The sequence below is a fragment of the Scaptodrosophila lebanonensis genome, unplaced genomic scaffold, assembly GCF_003285725.1.
Source record: "Scaptodrosophila lebanonensis strain 11010-0011.00,11010-0021.00 unplaced genomic scaffold, SlebRS2 tig00000053-arrow-pilon, whole genome shotgun sequence".
NCBI lineage: Eukaryota > Metazoa > Arthropoda > Insecta > Diptera > Drosophilidae > Scaptodrosophila > Scaptodrosophila lebanonensis.
In genome coordinates this window covers 2816925-2840283 of record NW_022060548.1, presented here as the reverse complement: position 1 = coordinate 2840283, position 23359 = coordinate 2816925, and the positions used below count along the sequence as shown (strand labels likewise).

The following is a 23359-nucleotide window of genomic DNA, read 5'->3' as shown; positions in this document are numbered from 1 at the left end:
TAAATAAAGTGGGTCTGAAAGCTGCACAAATTTCTAACTGAATATTATTACTATTATTTATAATGCATAAAGTTGAAATGTTCCTCTTTAGCATTAAATTTATCGCGTTCATTTTTTCTTTTTATTGAGCTTAAAGTAATAACAATCTGATTTTATGAAAGAATACTTTACCAAATTTTTATCAAAAAGCAAGCATTTCGCTTGGTATTTTTTAGTTCATTAAAAAATCGTTCTTTCAATAAGCTTCAAACTTCTTCGGCGACCATTACTTTTTCGACGATAAAGTCTTTGACAGCTATCTAACCACAAAATTTCTCATAGCTTTTCTGATATATTTTACTTTTTTTTTTTCGATTTTTTCAAATTCTTTAATTGTTGGCTAAAGTCCACATCTTACTCATATAATAATGAATCTATAAACAGCACATATCTTATATAGTAATAAGTTGATTATGTTCAAAATTAATTATATTTTTTAAGGAGAAATATAAGTATATTCGTATATTTATACTTTCTTTGTGATAGCACTGTGAAATAATAATTTGGGAAATAAATTCATTAAAGCATTCATTTTAGATAATTGTTTTTTATTATCTCATCATTATTTTCTTTAAGGAAAATAACACATTCTTGTCCATCCATTAAAATATACTTTTAATTTTGAATCCTAGTCGACAAAAAAGCGTACTATGTATGGTGTCTGTGAGTGTTTTACATTACAAAATATATTCTATTTACAAAAAAAAAAAAAAAATATATATATATATATATATATAAGTTAGCCTTTGATATATTAGACCAACTGTTATTGAATTCTATGGCAACTTGCTTAAATTGAACCTTTTTCTTAGCCTACTCTCGCCACTCATAACTTAACTATTCTCTTCCTCTAAGAAACGCATGTTCTAACATTTGTTTGGAGCTATAACGCTTTGAAGGATCATATTCCAGCAGACTGGCAAGAAAATGCTTTAACTCGGGGCTCATGCATTCCGTGTGCTGTGGCCATAGAGGATAACTTAGTTTTCTTGATTCGTTTGGTACAAAGTTGGTAATTAGGGTATAGAGCAATACGCCCGCAGCAAAACAATCCACAAGGTATGTATAACCAGTTTTTTGGAATATCTCGGGCGCCATATAGGCATCAGTGCCAACAATTTGAAAGAGAACAAAACCAGCTGGACATTTGGAGGCAAGACCGAAATCAGTAATCTTTAGGTTACGAATATGCATTGGCATTTTTAATTTGACCAAAACGTTTGAGTCCTTGATATCGCGATGCATTATCTCATGATCGTGTATATAGTTCAGGCCTGTGGCTATACATTTCATTATGAAACGCAGTTCGGACTCATCGAAACTCTTTTTCTGTTGCTGCAAATCGAAAAGGTCACAATCCATGGCCTCGAATAGCAAATAGGCGGCGTTTTTTGTAGCCAGCGTGAGCACAAGATTCACAATATTCGGGTGTCCTTGCAGCTGACGTAGAAGTTCACATTCTAAAAGCTCCAGATGCTGTGCAGTTGAAACATTCACCTTTTTGAGCACATAGCGTTCGCCACTGTGCAAATGGGTGGCATAGAAAATAGCTGCTGAGATGCCATGTTCCAACTGCTTGCCGGCACTGAAATATTTGGCCAGAGTCGCCGGCATTATTGGGATATCATTATTTTTTGTTGTGACATCTGGGGTCAAAGTCAAGGCCTCTGTCGAAAGAGGGTGCAAGGCCGAACAATGCGTCGGGGGGCGAAAGCTCCGTAGGTTTGAATACACATTGGACTCTGAGTTCAAGTTAAAGCGAAGCCTCAATCGCACTCTTTGCTCCAAAGCCTCGACAACGGTTTTCTTAACATTGTAATCAATATTGGCAAATCTTTCATGCTTACACAGTGCCACAACAACATCGTCTTGAAGAAACTCCTCTATGCTTCTGATGAGCACTCCATTCAGCCGACGTATCTGCCAAATGGCCACTGGCAGATATCCTTGGCATTGCTGCAAAGCGACGGTCACTTCTTCCAGCAATTTGTCAAAAGTGCGATATCGATGTGCGGAAACGGCCAGTGGAACGCCTTTGAAGACGGAATCATTGTTCCTCAGAAAGAGAACGCGTTTAGCCTCGCGTGGCGTTCGAGGTCGTGCAACAACCAATTCGTGACACCGCGGGACACTCGTCAGCGTTAAGCTCGGTACGTAGGGGTTCACGCGTTGTAGCATCTGATGGTTTTTTTCTTCGTAAACTAACATTAACTTAACTTAAGCCTATCAGCCGTGTTTTTGTGTGATTATCTTGTTGGTTTAAAGTGAGCAAAAGGGAAGTTAGTGTAAATTGTTTATTGTGTTTTCATAGACTGCTTTGTAATACTACATATGTGTTATGAAAAAATGTTACAAAATCGTGAGCTAATTGTCTAATTGGATTTTAGATTAATAAAATGTGCAAGGAGGCAATTGCTAATGGCTGCTATACCAGCTTTTCAGCCAGCACTCCAAATTGTTACCTGATGTTCGCGCAAATACTCGTACATCGCTCTCCTGATGTCGAATAACTTCGCATTAAATTGCAGATAATATTGATTTTGTGTTAGTATCCTAAAATAATGCATTGTATTACTATTTCCAGCTTTTTTTAAATTTTCCAATCCACAAACTTACTTTCACTAAAAACAATAACACGCACGTTATGCTTTTCCAAACATAATTTATAATAATATAATTTGATTTTTTCACTTTACGATTACTGGCCCACTATTACTAATATTGTTTTACTTTTGTATTAATTATTTAATTTATTCGTGGTATATTTTTTTGGGCCTTTTTTTTAATCCAATCATTTTCACTTCTTTTTACTACTCCCTATGATTCTATAGCTCTTGCTATATACATTTTTATACTCTGTACATGAAATGTACAGAAGTATATTAGGTTTGCGGGAAGTGAAAAATGTAACAGGCAGAAGGAGGCGTGGCAGACCCCACAATGTATATATATTCTTGATCAGCATGACGAGACGAGTCGATCTAGCCCTGTCTGTCTGTCTGTCCGTCTGTCCGTCCGTATGAACACCTGGATCTCAGAGACTATAAGAGATAGAGACACCAAATTTTGCACAAAGATGCGTTATGTGTGTATTCTATACGAGTTTGTTTTATTTTTTTGATTTTCCCCCCCACTTCCCCCCTATGTGGGTTTTCCCGATTTTCCATTCGTATAATCGCCTATATCTCGGAGACTATAAGACCTAGGAACACCAAATTTTAGTCCCAGATGCCTTATGTGAATACGCAGAAAATGTATATTTTGGAATTCCCCTCCCTCCCCCCTCTACCCCGCAAATCGTAACTCCCGTAATTCTTGGAATTTCGAACTAAAATTTTGGAAATACCCCCAGTTGGTTATTATGTGTCCGTATGCCAAATTTCATTATGATAGACCGATTTAACAAGAAGTTATAGCCATAAATATATTTGCTGATGCAGCGCTGCTGCAGCGCTGCTCAAGCGCTGCCCGCGGCTGTTGTTGATGTTGCTGTTTGGTTGACTGCGAAAATGCTTACACAGACACGAATAGATGCGCATAGGCATACATACACTCACACAGACGCAATTGCTATGTAAATGTGCAATTATACACCCTTTACGTGAGTTCGAATACCGAGAGAGGTAAAATCGATCAAATTTTTTTTTTTATTTTCTTAATTTTTTTATTTTCTATAATTATTGTAAACATATGTACAGAGTATTTCAAAGTCGGGACACCCGACTTTAGCTTTTTTACTTGTTATATGCATGTTAGCTGCCTAAGGGTGATTTATGAACAATAAGATGGAAATGAGCTTATTAAATATTAATAATAATAATAGGGCATTTATCTTAAATAATATTGATTGCCAACGATTTGTATTTTATGTTTTCACTATGCAATGTCAAATGTGAAGTTAATTGTCCAAACAAAATTAAAGTGCGCCTTCACGTTGCAGCAATTGGGTTAACAGCACTTCTATTGTTGCTGGGTGGTTTTGTTGCTTTTGTTGTTTTTGTTTCCGTTGGTTGCCAGCTATGTTTGCTTCCATTAATATTATTGTTGCTCTTGTTGCCAATGGCAGCAGCAACAACAATTGCAGCAACAGCAGCAACTAGCAAAGGTAAAAATAAAAAAAAACAAAAAACAATCGATTCATTGCATTTTGCATAGAAGTGGCAGCAACTGAAATAGCAACAACAAAAACAATATCAGGAAGGGAAGCAACAACAACAACATCGACAACAAACCCCAAAGGCATAATTTCAATTTCAACACTTTCCAAACACGCCACAGTTGCGTCATTAACTGTAAAGTTTGCACGCGCAGCACGAGAGTATCTGTATAAGTGTGCGTGTTTTCGACTGCTGGCTGTGTGCTTGTGTGCGTGTGGCACTAAGTACGCTGCCGGAAATGGCCAGCGGCGACGACGGAGATGAGTTCAGTTACAGCTTCAGTTGCTTCACGTGGCACAATGCAGGTGCAACAACGGCAACAGAAGCAGAAACAGAATCAGCAACGACTCCAACAGTTTGCTGCCTGACGCCATTTTCTGTTCGTTCTCTTTTTCTTTGCTCTGTTAAAATACATAAAACTTGATTGTTGTTGCTGCTTTTGCAGCTGCTACTGATATTGTTGTTGTGACTCACTGTCGTGTCATGTTTACCTGCCGCATCGTACTTAAAATCATTTTACACACTTTTGGCAACCCTGACAGCGTTGTTTCCCAACACTGACGACGTCCACATCGCTGCCACTCACAAACAGCATTGCGGAGGGAAGGCGGAGCGTTCGGAGAAAACATTACGAGAGCGTTTTGCACCATTAACTGGCGCTTTTCCATTGCGTTTACGTCTAGTGATGTGCGACAAAATGGCGACAGAAATGGCAATAGCACCAACAGGATGGTGTAGGACAGGGCAGGATGTGTGTCTTAAGTGCTAAGTTGACAGTGCATCGAGCATTGTTAGTATTGGAGCTCTTCTCATTTTAACAGTTTTTAACGGAGATGGCTATTATTTGTAATTTGTATTTTTATTCAAATATTAACTTTCAAAATGAAATACATTTTATAAAAAGCATATAACCATTTTAAAATCTAGTTGCACTAAGAAATTTTTTGCATGATTCAATTATTATAATTTGTTTTGATTCAAGTTTGGTAAGATTAACGGCAAGATTGACTAAGAGCACGAAATATTGAGGTTTTTAATTATACACACGTATTTGCTATATTTTAATTCCTTTTATCTTAGAAACTATTATGTAAAACGTAATTTTGCTGAGTTTTATTTTTTTTACGCTTAGAAGAAATCAACATCTCGACTCAACACTTTTTAGTTGTTGCGTTGTGTATACAATTTATGGATTTTTTACCCGATAATGCGCCGTCACATTTCAGTCTGATTTGCAACTTTAATTTTCGCTAAACATGGAACAAAAGTCATCGCTCAACCATCATATTCGCTGTGCCTTTTTCCATTTTCCGCAACTTAAATGTCCACTCCGGGTAATATGCTATTAAAATTCATTTACTGAAGAACCTAGAGGGCATTCCGACAAATTGGATTAACCTTTGTCATAAATGTTGTATAAAATTGTTTTTTTAACTTATTTAACTATTTATAACTTATAAAAATTAGAAGCTATTATTATTCCTTCAGTCAATACAGAAAGGCTGTGGTGAGAAATAATCGAGATTTAAACAAAGAAAATATTGTTACAGTCTTATGTATATAACATAAAGATTAAGAAATCTTAAACTAAAACTTTAATTGAAGACTAGTTAAATAATATTTTTAATTAATTTTTATAAATCAATATTGGGTTAGATGTGTCATATATTAAATAAATACGATAACACCTAAGACTTTGATAACTTTGCTTAAGAATAGTCATGTAAGGGCTCTATTTTTTCCACCCATTATCACCAGAGCTTCAAAAAGAAAGCAATTTTGTGGCAACAAGAACTGTAACGTTAAATGCTGCACTATGCTACACTTCGTGGTGCAATCATTTGCTGCACTTTGTTGAATTCCAAAGCAGACCTCCAAATCACTTGCGTATCCTTGCAACAGCTGCAACACCTTCTTACACCTTTTGTGTGCGCATTTTGGGGCAGGTGTTCGTTGCCTTAACTGTGCTCTTTTTTCCGCCGTTACTCTTTCCGGCCACATGCCGGCGCACATGCTTATTTCACTTGCTTTTGCTATTTGCTTTCCTCTAGCTAAACGTTGAAAACTAAGAGTACTGCAGACTTCGCCCTGCAGGGTGATGACGACGCCCGGCAAAAGTCAACCGCAAAGTGAATTTCTTTATCGACAACGCCATCTTGTTTGCTCACTTGCATGTGCTTGTGCAGTGTGCGAGTGCGTGAGAGTGTGTGTGTGTGCGTGCTGGGTTGCTCATCTTAATGCGGATATATTAAACTTATTTTTACAGCACTTTGCTATTTTCAGCGCTCATTTTATTTAGCCACTGCTTTATAAATATATATTTGGGAATTAGGAATGAGCGCGTAATAAGATGTTGAAATATCCAGGATAGGGCTTATTTAAAAAACCCAAACACTGAAGCAATCTTTCTAAAAGCATATTATTTATAAATCTTATAAAAAATGGTCATCCATCGATCTCATAGATTATTTGAAGATAATAAATAAAAATGAAACGAGTTTTATATTTTCGAACTGAAGAAATAACATTAGATAACATAAAGTAGTAACCTAGCTTAAGTTAAATCAAGCATTTTAATAATAAAAAATACATTGTTATTTTATTGTTTCTTTACCCTTTATAATTTAAGAGATTTACTTAAAGTACCCTAAATTTTAAAGTTTTTCAAGTACATCTTTTGAAACTATTGCATTATTCACAAATCGTGTTCACGCTGTATGGTCTTCTCTATGTGCTACTTATATTCTATTTATCACAAGCGAGCTCATTTTGGCTCATTTCCCAGCATTTGTGATTTCTTTATTTCATACACTTTTCTATTACTGCTGCTGCTCTCCTTTAAGTACATATAGTATATGTATATAGTATACTATAGATACATATATTTCCTTTGCTGCTTCTTCAGTTCCGGCGCGCTGCAGATTTGGCGAGCGCGATAAACTTTCGAGTCAAGCGCTTTTCAACACAGGCAGTCTAGAGATTGGCAAGACTCAGGAGGGCGGCAGGGCTAATATTTCTTAACTTGAGGCGCTTGCCACTTCCGCAACACACACACACACAACACCCAAACACACACACATTTATAAACTCACACAAATATAACATTTTTGGCTATGCGCCTTTTTATTTTAGTTTTATTTCCCAGAATTTTATTGCACAAATTTTAATATTTGTTTTTGTTGTTGGTTGTTGTTCCTTTTGGTTTATTTTGCACTATGCCTGATGGTATTGCCTGTGGCTGTGCGTCTTAGTGTATGTGTTTGTATGAAGCACACACATACAGACAAACACACACAATACTCTGGCGCTTCGTTTACTTGCTGTTATTTGTTATGTGTGGCGTGCTTTTAGTTGGCTTAGCGAAGAACAAACAGAAGCTAGGAAGGGGCGTCAAGAGGGGCCACCAAAGAAAAACTCCATTTTGATGTTTAACAATCTCGCAAGGCGCACACATGCAAGGATAACAAGGAATATTTTCGGGAGAAAAATGGAAAGAAAACTCTGTAGAATATTATTTTAAATTGTTAAAGCCGTTTATTCTCTCCTCGCAGCTCTTTCTTTTTGCAGTTTTTGCATTTCAGCATTTCAAGTGCAGGTATGAAATGTTTTGGGGATTTATTTTATGCAAATATTATAATTGCAGGATTTGTGCTGGGTGGAAGTAAAGCAAAGGGTTCCGTAATGCAAAAAATTTACAGGAATATGCAAATTCGTAGTAAAACATTATTTAAATGCTTGCAAGTCTTCTTTTGTTTAAATAAATTTAGAGCTCAGAGGGTCGTTTTCTATGTAACTATTATTAATTAAATCTTAATAAAGTGAGAAAGAGGTGAAAAAGTGAAAAAGAAAACTGAAAACCCGCATAAGTTTAAATATTCTTACAAATTCTATCTACAGTATTTAAATCAGGCTATGATTTTAATAGGTTTCGTTGGGCTGATAATCAGGAAACAAAATGATAAAGCTTTTCCAATTCTGTACATATTAAACAAGAGAGAACGCTACAGTCGAGCAAGCCCGACAGTGTAATACCCTGTACCCAGGTAAACTTCCGTCACTGAGTTATATGCGCCCATAGCAGCAGCAAAAAGAGGAAGAAGAAGAGCGAACTTGTTGCTGCAGTTTGGGGGGGTTGCACTGGGGAGAATTTGTTTTGCTAATAACTTTTCTTAGAATTGACCGAATTGAATAAAATTTCATACAACAGTAGACAATTATATATTAATTATGTGTGCAAAGTTTGGTTTAGGTAGCATTTGAAATGTAGACGCTATTGACGAAATTCTGTAGCGGGGGAAGGGGGGCAAAATTCCAAAAAAATAAAATAAACTCGTCCTTACTCGGACCTAGGAGAATCTGGATGCCAACTTTGGTTATTCTAGCTTTTATAGTTTCTGAGATCCTCGCGTTCATCCAGACGGACGGACAGACGGACGGACAGACGGACAGACGGACGGACATGTCTAGATCGATTTCTCTCGTCATGCTGATCAAGAATATATATACTTTATGGGGTCGGAGATGCTTCCTTCTGTATGTTACATACTTTGCACAAACCTAATATACTCTTTTTACCCTACGGGTACAGGGTATAAAAATAGTTAAAACAAATGAAGAAGAATTGGAAAAAAAGAATGGGTTGACGACATATTGTGGCCACCTCCAAGGGCGTACGCAGGGGGGGGGGGGCAGAAAAAATTTTTCCTTATAAAGTCGACAACACGTTCATTACTATGACGCACTATTTCGCCTATTTTTTGAAGTTTTTTCACCGATCATATGCATAAATTATTTTTTAAATGCATCGGGCATTATTTAATCAAAATTTTAATTTTTTGGCCCCCCCTTTGGTAAAAGCTGGGTACGCCCTTGGCCACCTCCAAACCAAAATGATATGATATAATATTTAATGCTAAAATAAATATTAAAAAAATGCTCAGCTTTAGGATCCAGAATTTTGGCACTGAAAGATTTGTTATAAAAAGACTTCTTTAAGAAATGCATTCAATTTTAATATAGCAAACATTAATTAATCTTTTAAATAATTAAATAACCGAACAATAAGTAAATGATCTAAGAACTCACATATGTATTGTGGAGGTGCGTTCCAAAGTAAACAGGACGCCACCCCCTCGTGGCGCTATCTATATGTCGACTGGTGCGTTAGAATCTGCTATCTTTATCGATTGTCCACTGAGAACTTCATGACATTTCATCGATTGGAAGTGAAGTTATTGCGTTTTAAGTGTTAGTATGTTTGTGTTATCGGTGCGAGAATGAGCTTCGAACAAAGAGCCAACAATAAATTTTGTTTTAAAATTGGTAAAACTTTTACCGAAACGTTTCAATTGATGGAACAAGTTTATGGCGATGATTGCCTATCCCGTAGCAGAGTGCACGAGTGGTTTCAACGTTTTCAAAGTGGTCGTGAGGATATAAATGACGATCAACATGTGGGCTAATCAAAAATTCGTGATCACCGAAAATTCCATCGAAACTGTGCGTGAATTCATCAAAAATCAGCCGAAATCATCATGGAAATGGAATTGAACATCTCCAAAACATCGATTTATCGCATTTTGACCGATCATTTGGGCTTACGAAAGGTGTGTGCACGGTTTGTTACGCACAAATACTGGCGGCCATGCCGGCCAACGAGCTGAAACACTCGTTCGACATGCTTTTGGATCGTGCAAAAGTCCTGTTTACTATTTTGAATAAAATAAATTGATTTTGCCGAAAAAACCATTTGTTCTGTTTTTTTTTAAAGTCCTGTTTACTTTGGAACACACCTTGTATACATATTTTTATTTATGCTTTGAAGTAACTTTATTGTTAGCACAATTGCTCCTCCATTTGTCAAACGCCTAGTTTAGGTAAATATTATTATAAAATTAATATTATTGGTCGATTAGCCAATCATCTTCGAATAGTTTCCTATTATCCTGGTGAGACTGTAGCGTTTAGCGACGGTATCATGCAAAGTTAAACGGTTATAAAGTTTTTGCTGTTCCATTATTAGTTGTGTGTCTATTTAATATGAAGCACTTTCAAACATTGGCATTTAGTTAATCGTGGTTAACACTTTTTAAACATATCTAAAGTTTCGTATGCTTTTAAAAAAGTAAAAACATTCGTTTTTTAGATTCCAGCTCACTGTGAGTATATTGCCAGAAATTAAATGAAGCATTATTTCACAGCGTAAAGCTCCATTAAATTCAGCTTTGTGAGGTGAGAGGCTTTCTATTCTTTGCATGCCTCAGATACCCATACTTTGACGATCAGTGGGGACCCAGAAATATCACTAAATTTTACAATTTCTCTTGGTTTCTTGTTTATCCTATTATCCTATGAATGCATGCATTTCCATTTTGTTCTTTTATTCAATATTTAAAGTATTTTGATAAAAACCATGTGCTTTTAGTTCGATGAACTACAAGTATATATGTATATTTATAAAAACAAACCAATTGCCGGGCAATCATTAAACTTTTCAACGCTTCAACAAGCTCTCTCTCAGACACACACTACATGGTCGCTCACATACTTAATTAACAATTTATTAATTGGAATCAAAATACTGGCCACAGACGCTCAGCACGTATTCAGGTACGTAGCTGCTGCGGTGTCTGCCGAGTTTGCCATGGCAACCTCATTACCACCGACTTATTTATATATAATAATTTGCCGGCTTACATGCGCACTTTTTGTGCACTTAGCATATGCAAAAAAAAAAAAAAAATCATGAATAAATCATTCGCTGTGCGAGAGACACGACCATTGTGAGATTCCCCAACCAGTGCGCACATCCACTAACGGGGCTCTGTCGTGCAACATACTCGTACAATGCCATGCATTTCCTACTTCCGATTTTCATGTACCGCTGTTGAGCGTGCTGACAAGCGTTGAGCTGGCTGTTGAGTTTTAATTAATCGAGAATTCATAAATATTGTAAAAACGAAAAGGACTGAGTGTACTTAAACCTCAATGAGCAGAGGAAACAGTGTAATGAATGCACAAATAAATGGCGAACTTTTGATGTCCACTTATAGTATTGTGAGATGTAATATTTAGTGCTATCAGTTTCTATATTATTTTGTGGAAAGTTTGATTTGAAGACGTGGTGCTTAAAATTAATAAATAAATGCAATTGTATAGCAAGTTATTACTTTAAGTTCAGTTTCGAAATATAAATGTTGGCTCTTTTATGTCTTGGAGCAGGTTGTTGTTAACTGTTGTAACAAAATATTTATATTATATTTATTTATTTGTATCTGGCTCAAACGACCATTCGTACTAGATTTTCCCAAGATATTCGTTGGTGTCAGTCGATCTTTTCACACTCCCAAGTACATAGAACATAATTAAACATCACCACAATAAAACAACGTATGTCCACGTAATGTTCAAATAAAAGATAAGATATGCCTGGCCCACAGGACACAGGACTGTCAACTTAATTTTTTAAACATCTTAATTAAATCTTTAAATCTAAAGAATTCGTTTTCATAACAGCTTTTAAGAACTTCAGATGTTCATTCGTCAGGATTTACTTTATTTTTTTTTTTAATTGAATTTTTAATCATTTTAAGAGACCTACAAATTGCTCAGCCGCTATTTTTTAGTTTGTTATTGACATGTTGAGTTATAGTAGATTTTGAAGTTTAACTGTTTAATTGACACTGGGTAGTGTTGCCATTTAATACAAATGTAATCACGTAGAGTTGATTAATAAATTTAGGCGGGTTGTCAGATTACTGTCAATCAATTAGACTAAGGTAGCGAAGAAAAAACATTGCTCCTATTTCAAATATCTTGACCGGAATTTTCATTACCAGAGATCAATCGGCTAAAGCGATGAGTAAATCTGTTTTTTCGGACAATAAAGGTAAGCTTCAACTACTAGAGAACACAGTTCTGCATAGATATTTTGTAATTAGACGATAATGAACTCTACACGACCGCAGGCACAGGCAAAATGAAATTGTTGACTGACAAATCGTAAGTTGAAAACGCAACATAAGCAAACGTTATTAAAACCACATACTTTTAGGCCGCGACAGCAGAGAGCCTTAAGCGAGAGCTCGATGTCTGATACAGAAGAAGTTGTGGCCAATCGTTCGCGCATCTTTTCGGAGTCTGATAGTCCTGCACCCTCGAAAAGAGAAGCTCTAGAAAAGAGCAATCGTTCGCGTACGACCTCAAGCTCTGAAGAGGAAGAAGTAGCTGAGTGTAATCGCTCAAGCAGTAGCTGGAATTCCGAAAAAGGAACAGTTCAGACCAACCGCTCGCGCAGCAGTTCTGGATCTGCGAGTTCCCCTTTCGAAAAAGCTGATGCGGATAATCGATCGACAAGCTGTTCGCGTCCCAATACTCCGAGTTCTGGCGAAACCAACAACAACATCGAAGAGAAAAGCAATAGCTTGGGGACTGAAGAAGAAGAGCCTGTTGACAGCATCAAAAAAAGTTCAAAGCATGTGATCGCAAATGAAGCCTTGGATAACGAGGGATTGAATTCACGTTCAATTTCACTTGAGCAGGAAAGTGAAGCCCAACTTCCAGATGGAAAATATAAAAAAAACACCAAAAGTGGCGGTACTAAATGTGATCCGAAAAGCGGTGGTAAATTTGGAATAGACTACTCATTTTACCGTTTTTATCCTGGAAGTCCGAAGCATTATGACTCAGACAACGAAGAGGATGACGATGCCGATGTTTCTGACACAAATTACTTGGCCAAGTTTTATGATTCCCAAAATGTTACTGCGATTTTGGGTGACGATGAGTATGCGAACATTGCCGCTGAGTTCAAAACTGAATTGCCAGCTGTAGTCACCGGTTTTAGTCGTAGCCGTCAAAGATATATCAAAATGCTTAACTTTATGCCAATGGAGGCGGAAGTCTATAATGAAAATACATACAATTACACAATGACGCACGACGAATACAAGGACGAGTCATCGCGTCAAAATTTTATACGCAAACTAAAAAATACAGTACGTTGGCGTGAGATTAGAAATTCGGAAACTGGCGAAATCCGGAAGGAGTCCAATGCACGTTTCGTACGCTGGTCCGATGGCAGCGAAACATTTCACATCGGCTCGGAGGCGTTCGATGCGGTGGAGCAGCCTCTGCCTCCACAACATCATCAGTACTATGTGCGTCAGGGCAATTATTATATAGCCCAGTCGGCGGTCACCGAAAAAATGTCGATTCGTCCTAAACTGGACTCTAAACTCATAGGCAGTCAAATGAAATCGCTGCGCAATGGGTCATTTTATAAGCCCCCATCTGGCGCTGTTAAATTGCTCACAGATTTCGGCACCAATCCGAATATCGATCGTGAGCGCAAGATTCGAGAGGAGATGGTGAAATTGCGAAGGGAGGAGCGCGAAAAGAAACGCCTACAACAGAAACCCACCAGCAATCCGAAGGTGAAGCCAGCCTGGCATCGTACAGCGGATGATTACGATTCCGACAACTTGCTAATAAATGATCGTGAGGATGCTGAGAACGATAATGCTATTTCATTGAATGCCATTAAACGCAACACTGGAATACGCACTAATCGCAATGTGGATGTGAAGCCGGACACATATGAAGAGGTGGAAGTGGACGTAGATGCGGATGCCCCAGACTACGATAGTGATATCAATGATATTATTAATGATGCGGAAATGGATTATATGACCGACAACGAAGATGATTTGGAGCCCACCACGGATGAAGAAGTAGCAGAAAATAAAGCATATAACGCTGTTGCCAATAAATCAAAAAAAGTACTAGATGTGGAAACTAATACAAAAGTCTGCCCTGAATATGAGCCGATATCTGATGAAGAATTGCTGTGTGAAGAAACTGAAGCCAGTCTTGAAGATTCAGGTTCCGATGTAGAAATGCCGTGTAAGAAGAAGCGGATGACAAAGCCGAATCGTATCATTTTCGCCGATTCAGATTAAATTGCTGAACATAATTGCAACGATATTTATATATGCAAGTAAACTACATAATTATTCCAATTTTATTGATACTCTACTAACATTTTCTCCAAAGAAAGAAACATTCCTTGTACTATATGTTTAACAGCAACAAGTTCCTGCAGCTACAACTAGAACCATAGTCCTGAATTTTGTACAACACTCCATAACTAATGTACTCCTGCCATTTGCTGTTAATTAAATAACAATATTCGATACAAACGTGCCATAGTTTAATTAGTACAATTGACCATGCGGGCAGGTTGCCTAACTGGCCACACGTCTCTGTGTGAGGCAGCTACACGAAAATTGCTTGTGGGCCGGGCGCCAATGACCAACACTGCTCAGTTATACTCGTACTTGTATATAGGTGTGGAATACACACATGTTCAGTTATGCATAACCAGATGCAAGGCATTGTCATACACTGGCTGGCAAATTTGCAACACTGCAATGCTTAAAGCAATTAGTGGGCAGCAGCAGCAGCAGCAAATTGGAATCTGAGTGGAAAAAGGGGGCTGGACTTTGGAATGCAACTGGCCAGAACTTCCCATTTTCCCAACTTACGTTGGCTGGATAGCTAGTGTGTCTGCTTTCTGTATTTTGTTCTGCACAAACACTGTGATTAACCCATGAATATATTGTATTCACAAACCAGAACAGCACATTATGAATGGAATATTAAAATTAAACGAGTTGGTACTAACTATGTAGTATGTACGTATGTAAGTAGTTACATTATTTTCGTTTGAATGTGAGCTACAAATATTACTTTTTAACTCATTTTTTAAGTATATACATTTTTTAGCCTTGAACAGAACAGTTTTTTTTTTTTAACACAAATGCAGCTATTATGAATAGATTTTAGTATTATGTAAATAAGACAAGTTCCCTATTTCATTTTTATTGAATTAAAATACTTTTTTTCATAAAATTCTTTCAATTTTTTGTATAAAACTAGCTGCCGAGCTTAATTTACTTTCGTATTTTTGGTAAAAATATTAGTCATATTTTACTTTATTTTTTTTTATTATAGATATTATTGTAATTTGATTAAATTTCTCCTACTTTGGCTTTCTTAGCTTATAAGGCCTTATTGAAACTTATATATTGTTTCCTTAAGTTGCCAAGCAATGTTTGTGGACATAAAAATATAATAAATTGAAGATGTTAGTGATTGAAATTTGTGCAAACTATTGTGTTTCTAAACTTATGATGACTATTTGGTGATCATTTAATTAGAACAAGGTAGCAATAGAAATGTTAAGCATAAGACGGCAAAGGAATTCATGATTTTCTCACAGCTACAAGAACAAAACACTGACATAAAGGTAGAGAAGGCAAGCTTCGAATTGATATACAAAAAAATAATGTTTGTTTCTTCTAAAATTTAAAAAACAGCTGTTTAGTTTTTGTGTAAAACAGTTTCTTTAATATTTGTTTTTTTTTATTGAAAAGTATAATTCTCATAAATACTTTTAATTTATATCAACAGTTCCAGTCAATTATTTTAAATATGTAGGGTCCTAAGATTTAAATGAAATGCAATTGATCAGCACAATTTTGATGGGATTATTATATTCAACCAAAATATTTGGGTTTGTTGGGTCTAGTAAACTGTTGTTATTTTTTCTCTTCGACCATAGCTGATTGGGCTGCACAATTTATCAAATGCAAGTCAATTAGAAAACATGATTGCTATTGTTGTTGCTGTGGCCAGAGCATTCAAATGAAACATAGATACGCCTTAACTTGTTACGGGCCATAAACTAAACTGTCACCAATGGGTGGTGCGTCTATGGGCCAAATATCTTCCGCATGTAGACAAACAAACACACGCATATACATTGTTGTCGACAAGATTGTAAACTGTAAACCCTGTCCTTGTGGGAGGGCATCGAAATCGGGGCAAGTAGAACAAGATTTGTCGCTTGGTCTTTGTGCTAATGCAATTTACTGCCTGCTGGTTCCGCCTCTACATCGCCCTGTACCTCTACCTCTACCTCTGTCATCACATTGCAACAGCAAATGAACCTTGATTATGTGTTTATTAGACACCAATTTACGCCTAGCGAGTCTCTCTGTCCCTCCACCTAACCCAGTCGTTCACTCACTCTCCTCCTCTTTCTAACTATCTGTGGGCTTTATGTTGCAGGGCCATTTAGGTATTTTGTATTATTACCTGAGGCTTATTTTAATTCAACACCATTGTCATAAATAATGTTTGCTGGCTAATCATGTTGATGACAATATACAAGGTAAATAAATTTTGCCTCCAGCTATGATTAAGTGTGTTATGCTCTTTCGTCGTGAACTAAACAAGTATGAAAATGTGCATGCAACATGCAAAGGAAATGTTGCATATAAGAAGAACTAGAATGAAGAAATGTTACTCATTACCAGCAATAATATAATAAGTATATGAAGGATTGATTATTTGGTTTACTATTTTCCACAGCATGTTGTATTTACCAGTTGTTTTTATTTATTTATTTTATTTCTTATTATTTTTTTTTGTAATACTATTTGTTCAATAAAAACTTTACAATGATCGGAATAGTTATGCATCTGTTTCTTTTCTGAAACAATTAATTTTAAAATAATGAGCAGCATAACGAAATTAAAATATTATCTTATAATTGGTCCAGCGACTTCGAATACGCAGCTAGGGTAATTCATAAAGGAAGTCAGAAATTTTTTGTTATAATTATAATTATATATTGAAATAAAATTGTGTGCCTGAATGATTTGAATAATTTCTAAATATACAGAAAAGCTAATAATTAATCAGTCTTTGAGTTTTAATCTCAATTTATTTATTATTCTAAGAGAATGTATAATAAATCAAAACGAGAACGTTTTATGTACATTTCTAGTATTTGATATTTTAGAAAAGTTTCTTTACATTTATTTTTATCTGGAAATACTAAGCTAACTTTTTTAAGATTATTTCTATGTTGTACCGAAGTTTAATTTCAAATATATTAAGTCTAAATATTCTCCAGCTTCTGTGTGAATTTTATTTCTCATTCGATTTGTATGCTTCTACTGGAATTTAGCTGCAGGCAATCGTTTCAAAAGCTCAATCAAGCAACAGTTCCTCTCTAGTAACAGCTAACAAGGTGAATGCATACCCTAAAAAGTTGTTAACTAACTTAACTAATACAAACACTATTACCATACACTCACTAAAATTATTTGAAGACCATAGTCACACACTTAAGCACTCTCACATTTCCACACACTCGTCCATGTCCGGCCAGACGAATTTTATGTGCCAAACTGTTTGCATAACTCCGAGGCATTAATTATTAATGAAGAGGACAGGCATGTAATAAAATTACAAGCTAATGCCGTAAACACGAACAATTTTGGAAATTCAAGCAACTAAAGCAACAAACTGACATTAAATTTATAAGCCGTCCAACTGGTCAAGTAATTAAAGACAATAATAAAGCTCAAGTTATATTACGGAGAGTGTGAGAGAGATGCAGAGAGATGGAGAGAGATAGACCACGTGTCAGTTGTCAACACAGCAATTTGACAGAGAAGACCAGAAAGAAACGTCAAGTGGAAACAACAACCACAAAACCATGCGAAATTTTGTCATAGCGAACATTTGACCAGAGGATTTACATACATACATACGAGGCGACTTTACATACATATGTATGTATATTTGTATGTGTGTGGGTGTGTGCGTGTGTCCAAATGCTTGACTGGCCTAAGCACTTTGGCTTTGTAAATTTTATGTCTTGCGGCACGCATTATAAAATTAGTGACATGACTTTATGTACAAAACAGTCTAATGTCCCACTATAAAGGACTTTGAGCCCACAGCTGATGGCAAGCTTTACAGATCACTATCCCCCCACCACCACACACACACTATTCCCCGCTTCACAGCACCCGCTTGGCTGACCGCAAAACAACTGTCTTATCACAATTGCGTGCTTGTGCTTCTGACAGTTGTCCGGAAAATTTTACAGCCCCACGATTAAGGGCCTCAAGCACATCAAGGACTCATCGGTAATATAATGTCCAATGTATTGAACTAATATTTGCTTAAATCAATGCCGTTTTAGCTTGAAAACTTGCCTACAATTTTATTATAATGCATGGAGCTGAGTGCCGACTAAGCGCATTAAAATCCCTAAAATGGTTTAATGGCTAAGCTCATAAAACTAAATCTATGCACAATACTATTTCCCAATATCTGCGTACTATGTGTCTGTATGTCTGTGGGTGTTTGTGTGCGTGTGCTTTAGTGTCATTAGTTTCATATTCATTAACAAACACGGTCCGAAAATGACTTTGCACTTGAAATAACGAGCGTGAAACAAATACATAAACAACCCGTATATGCTTCAAAATGGATCAGTGTTTATGGTGATTTCCACATTGCTTGCGTTAAAGCGGTTTTGTTTATGGATCGATTTCATTGCTACGAAAATTGCACATTTGGCTGCACTTGCCCATATTGTTAAACTATTTGAATTTGATTCGGAATTAAACTGCAAATATTTTACAAATTGGCTGCCGTCAAACACCCTTGTAATAACAAATTGGATTCTGAACAATTTTAACTTTTCTATTTAATAAGCTTTTAAAATGATCAATTCTTAAGAATGAAACATTCATATACAAGATTTTATTCTTTGATTCACTTTTTATTCATATATATAATTACTTGTATGTTATAACTATTAAAGTATTAAGTATTAAAAACTAAAACGAAGAATTGCTTGATTGCAACCATAAGGTCAATCCATATTTGTGACCATCTTACAATTTTGATATCCTTTTATTTTAGTTTGACACGTTTCAGTCCACTGATGTTCGCTCATCATCGAAATCCGTATTCACAATCTAACCAAATCGCATTCCGAACTCATGTCTGCCACCCATACTGACCATTGGAAATGTCAGTAAACTTTGGTGTCCTTGTTACCCGTGCCAGGAACTGTGAAATGCATTTGCACACTTTGCTGTTGACATTTTCCCATGCAGCGTGCGCAAATTAAAGGAAACGCAGCAACAACAACAACCGCAGCTGAAGCAACAGAAACAGCAATACCAGCGAATGCCGCACATTTGTGTCTACAGTAAAAGGTCTAGAAAGTGTTTCAGGTGACCATCGGCAAATTTAGTTTACATATTTCTAGTATCTTCCTTTATTCAACAAAAACAAAAATCAAGTGTTATAATATTAAATAGGGAGCATATATATTGGTTGATTTCATCTGATTTGAATCAAATTAACGCAGAAATTTTTAATAGCCTTTTTTTAAAAACGTATATATTTTATGAAAGTGTTTGATTTGAAAAGATATATTCTTAAAACGTTTTACACCGGCTTTGATCATAGCCTTTGTTTTAGGCTTCAGGAAGCATAGAGGAAGGAGCAACATCACGATACAGGTATTGGACAATAAGGGTTTGTTAATGTCCTGTTATTTGTGTTAAGTGTTCTTTTTTCAAATGTCTTAAATGTTGGAATTGTGTTCCCTTTTAGCTTGCATATTTAGTTGATAAAGATATTATATAAAGACTTAAATGCATTCATTTCATAATATTTATATATATATGATGTACACCAAATTAAAAATATGTAGATTTCGGTTCGTTTCGATAGCATATCACCTGTATGTAGTTGTAAGCTGATGATGACGCTTAACTGTCAGGGCATTGCTGACTCTGTTTGTGTCTGTGCGCTTGTGTGTATGTCTTTCAGTCTGGGTATCCTGTCTGTTTGTTTAGCGCCAGCATAAACAGTTGTAACAGTTGGCACTACAAGCCAGGACGCTGGCCAATACAATGCATACAATGGGCAGAGTGGGCAGACTTGTGACTCTGTTCAGAGAACATACAACGCACGCATGTGCAGCAACGGTAATTACATAACAAAAGTGCATACAAACAACAGCAATGCCACACACAGAAGCACACCCAAACACATATTGTATACTATATATGCCATATGTATGCTGGGACATGAGCGCTTGGCCAACATTAAATGAGTTATACAAATAATTATGCTGTGATTATTTTGCTAGCCACGTAACGGCAAGCGAAAAACAACAACAACAAGATCACGACGTTGTGGTCAGCAGGCCGAGTTCAAGGAAGGAGTTTGCGAATTAATATAAATTGCACTAAAGGCAATTAACGCAATGGCCTACAAATATTTAAATTTATTATAAAAATAAACCCCGAATTCTTATCGCTAAAGAGTTGGACAATGTGGCAAAAAAGTACTAGAAAAGTGATTATACTAAATAAATTTTCTTTTAAAATAATAATTTAAAAATAGTGAGTGTCTTGCTGACAGTATTAATTATATTTATAAGAAATTAATGTCAATAGCCTGCGGTTCAAGTCCTGCCATACAGAACAAAATAAAGATATTTTGGTTTTTAATACTGAAATTGAAATCGATCAATGATAATTCAGAAGCTGTTTCTATAAGCTTCAACTATGATCGACTTTGATAGTCTTTTTATACCCTGTACCCAAAGGGTACAAGGGTATATTAGTTTTGTGCGAGTGTACATGGAACACACAGAAGGAGGCGTGGCAGACCCCACAAACTATATATATTTTTGATCAGCATGACAAGCCGAGTCGATACAGCCACGTCCGTCTGTCTGTCCGTCTGTCTGTATGAACGCAAGGATCTCAGAAAGTATAAGAGCTAGAATAACCAAACTTGGTATACAGATTCTCCTGAGCCCGAGAAAGGAAGAGTTTGTTCATTTTTCCTATTCAAGATTTTCTGTAACTCCCGAAATTCTTGGTAAAACTAAAATTTGGTAGACAAATCCGGTTGGTGATTATATATCCGTATACCAAGTTTCATTATGTTAGGATGATTAGAAAGAAAGTTATAGCCATATAACCAAGCCCAATGCACACATACATGCATATGTACAAGTATACAAACACGCATAGACACGACTCTGATGTAAATGCATGTATGGAATATTTATAGCCTGTACCCAAAGGGTGAAAGGCTATACTAGTTTTGTGCGCATGTATGTAACACACAGAAGGAGGCGTGGCAGACCCCACAAAGTATATATATTCTTGATCAGGATGAGAAGCCGAGTCGATATAGCCTTGTCCGTCCGTCCGTCTGTCCGTCTGTCCGTCTGTCTGTCCGTCTGTCCGTATGAACGCAAGGATCTCAGAAAGTATAAGAGCTAGAATAACCAAACTTGGTTTCCATATTCTCCTAAGACCGAGAAAGTACGAGTTTGAGTTTTTTTTCGATGCACCCCCCCACTCCCCCGCAATTCGTGTTTTTTCTTATAACTTCCGTAATTCTCGGAATTTTGAAATCAATTTTGGTAGGTACATCCAGTTAGTACTAATGTGTCCGTGTGCCAAATTTCATCATGATAGGTCAATTCTGAAGAAAGTTATAGCCATAAGTAAAATCGCTGCTCATGCGCTGCCTCTGTCGGCAGCGCTGCCCGCAGCTGTTGTTGTTGTTGCTGCTTTGGTTCAACTTTGTGCTGCATACATACACGCATATAAACACGCATAGGTACGTGATGTAAATGTATGCTGTTAAAACTAAACATAAACATATATTCTAATTTAATTTAATTAATTAATTCATTAATTTTTTTTAATAATTTAATTTTTTTTTTTAATTTTTTTTTTTTTAATTTTTCTTTTTTTGTGGAGAGTACAGGCTATTTTACTGTCGGGCTTGCTCGACTGTAGCGTTCTATCTTGTTTATATTTAATTTAATTAATTAATTACATTTTTTTTTTTTGGTTGGGTGGTACAGGGTATTTAAGAGTTGAGCCTGCTCGACTTTAGCATTCCTTTCTTGTTTATAATAAAGTTTTTAAAAATATGCACGGAGAGAAATTATTTCTTTAAGCATATTTTAAAAAGTTTCTTATTTCTTAACAAAATCGTATGTTGGTAACTAAAAATGGAAAATATTTATGGTAAAAAAATATTACTGGATGGTATTTTGTATTGCCTTTTTAGCCAAATAAGTAGTTCGTTTTGAACCTTTAACAACATCTAAATTATTTTCTTGATAGCCACGTTTTAGTTTGCTGAAGTTTCTTTCACAAAGTTCGTATTTTTAAAACATTGACGTTCAGAATGACGCCATCAGTTTATTTCTACCACATACCCATGACCACGCATACTTACTGATATAAGTACTGTCTAATCGGAGGGTGGCTTTATCGGTCGATAGCAAAGCGTTTGATTTATAACTAATTGATGAACTCGATGCTGATGATGTACATACATACATATATATAGTTGAAGTTGACGAGTCATGCTCTCGGCATACAAGTGGGCGTGGCAAGTGTTCATTCACGCAAGCAGACGCCCAAGCGCCCTCCTACCACTAAAAGTTCGTTGGCCAGTTGGTGTACAGTTGTGCTCAAGGTCGTGCATTTGTTGGGCGCCTTTGTGGCTCGTATTTGTCGTTGTTGCTTTTGGCGATGCTGTCAAATTGATTCATTCAAGCGTTTCCCTTGAATAATTTGTACCATAACCGAATTTATTATCCCTTTTGTGCGCTGACGCCGAAGGCTTGCAATTTGCGTTGCGAGCTGCTCGCATTTAGCTTTTTTGCGGGGGCAACTTTAACTTACTGGCTGGTTTATTGTTTGTGGTGCTTAAATTGTTCGCGCGCACACATTTCCGTTTCCCGTTGTAATCAATTCGCTTTTTATTTGGAATTGGAATTGTGTGGCATTGTTTAGTCTTTGTTTTTAATTGATGAATAAATTTAATTGAACTAAATGGATTTCGGTGCTGTCGCTGTGTGTTGGGGGACACACGGTATAGGTTGGAATGCGTGTGAAAAAGCCATTAGGCACTCATGCATACACCCACACCCACAGAAACACACACACGCACAAAGAGCACACTTAACCCTTTGCTCTAAAGTACAACCCTTTGCATTTTTAGATATATAGTATATATGTGTGTGGGCAGAAAACAACCAGAAAAGTAAAACCCCAGCTGGTAACGCATTTTAATTGAATTTCAATTGATTGCAAAAATTTTCCATTTGCTTCTGCTGCCAAATTTCATTTTAATTAATTAGAATTGATAACAATAACGGGGTTTCTGCAAAATAATAGACATTTTTAATGGCAATGTTTGTTATTGTTAGCGTTGGCAGCTTTATGGATGGGGTACAG

At 36.3% G+C, this 23359-nt stretch overlaps 2 protein-coding genes across 2 annotated transcripts; one reads left to right on the top strand and one right to left on the bottom strand.

Moving 5' to 3' along the window:
• Positions 1-876: 876 nt before the first annotated feature.
• Positions 877-2217, bottom strand: LOC115623789 (serine/threonine-protein kinase GD17699). The gene has a single exon (XM_030518331.1). It carries the CDS (start codon positions 2215-2217, stop codon positions 877-879), a length of 1341 nt encoding a protein of 446 aa, XP_030374191.1.
• Positions 2218-12174: 9957 nt separating this feature from the next.
• Positions 12175-14155, top strand: LOC115623788 (another transcription unit protein). Its single transcript, XM_030518330.1, has 3 exons — positions 12175-12197; positions 12250-13771; positions 13802-14155. Exons 1-3 carry the CDS (start codon positions 12175-12177, stop codon positions 14153-14155), a joined length of 1899 nt encoding a protein of 632 aa, XP_030374190.1.
• The last annotated feature ends 9204 nt before the right edge of the window (positions 14156-23359 follow it).

Coding starts and splice junctions, on each gene's coding strand:
- LOC115623789 (XM_030518331.1), bottom strand. CDS start 2,217: ATGCTACAACGCGTGAACCCCTACGTACCGAGCTTAACGCTGACGAGT.
- LOC115623788 (XM_030518330.1), top strand. CDS start 12,175: ATGAAATTGTTGACTGACAAATC. Junction 12,198..12,249: donor AAATTGTTGACTGACAAATC/GTAAGTTGAAAA, acceptor ACATACTTTTAG/GCCGCGACAGCAGAGAGCCT. Junction 13,772..13,801: donor GAATACGCACTAATCGCAAT/GTGGATGTGAAG, acceptor ACATATGAAGAG/GTGGAAGTGGACGTAGATGC.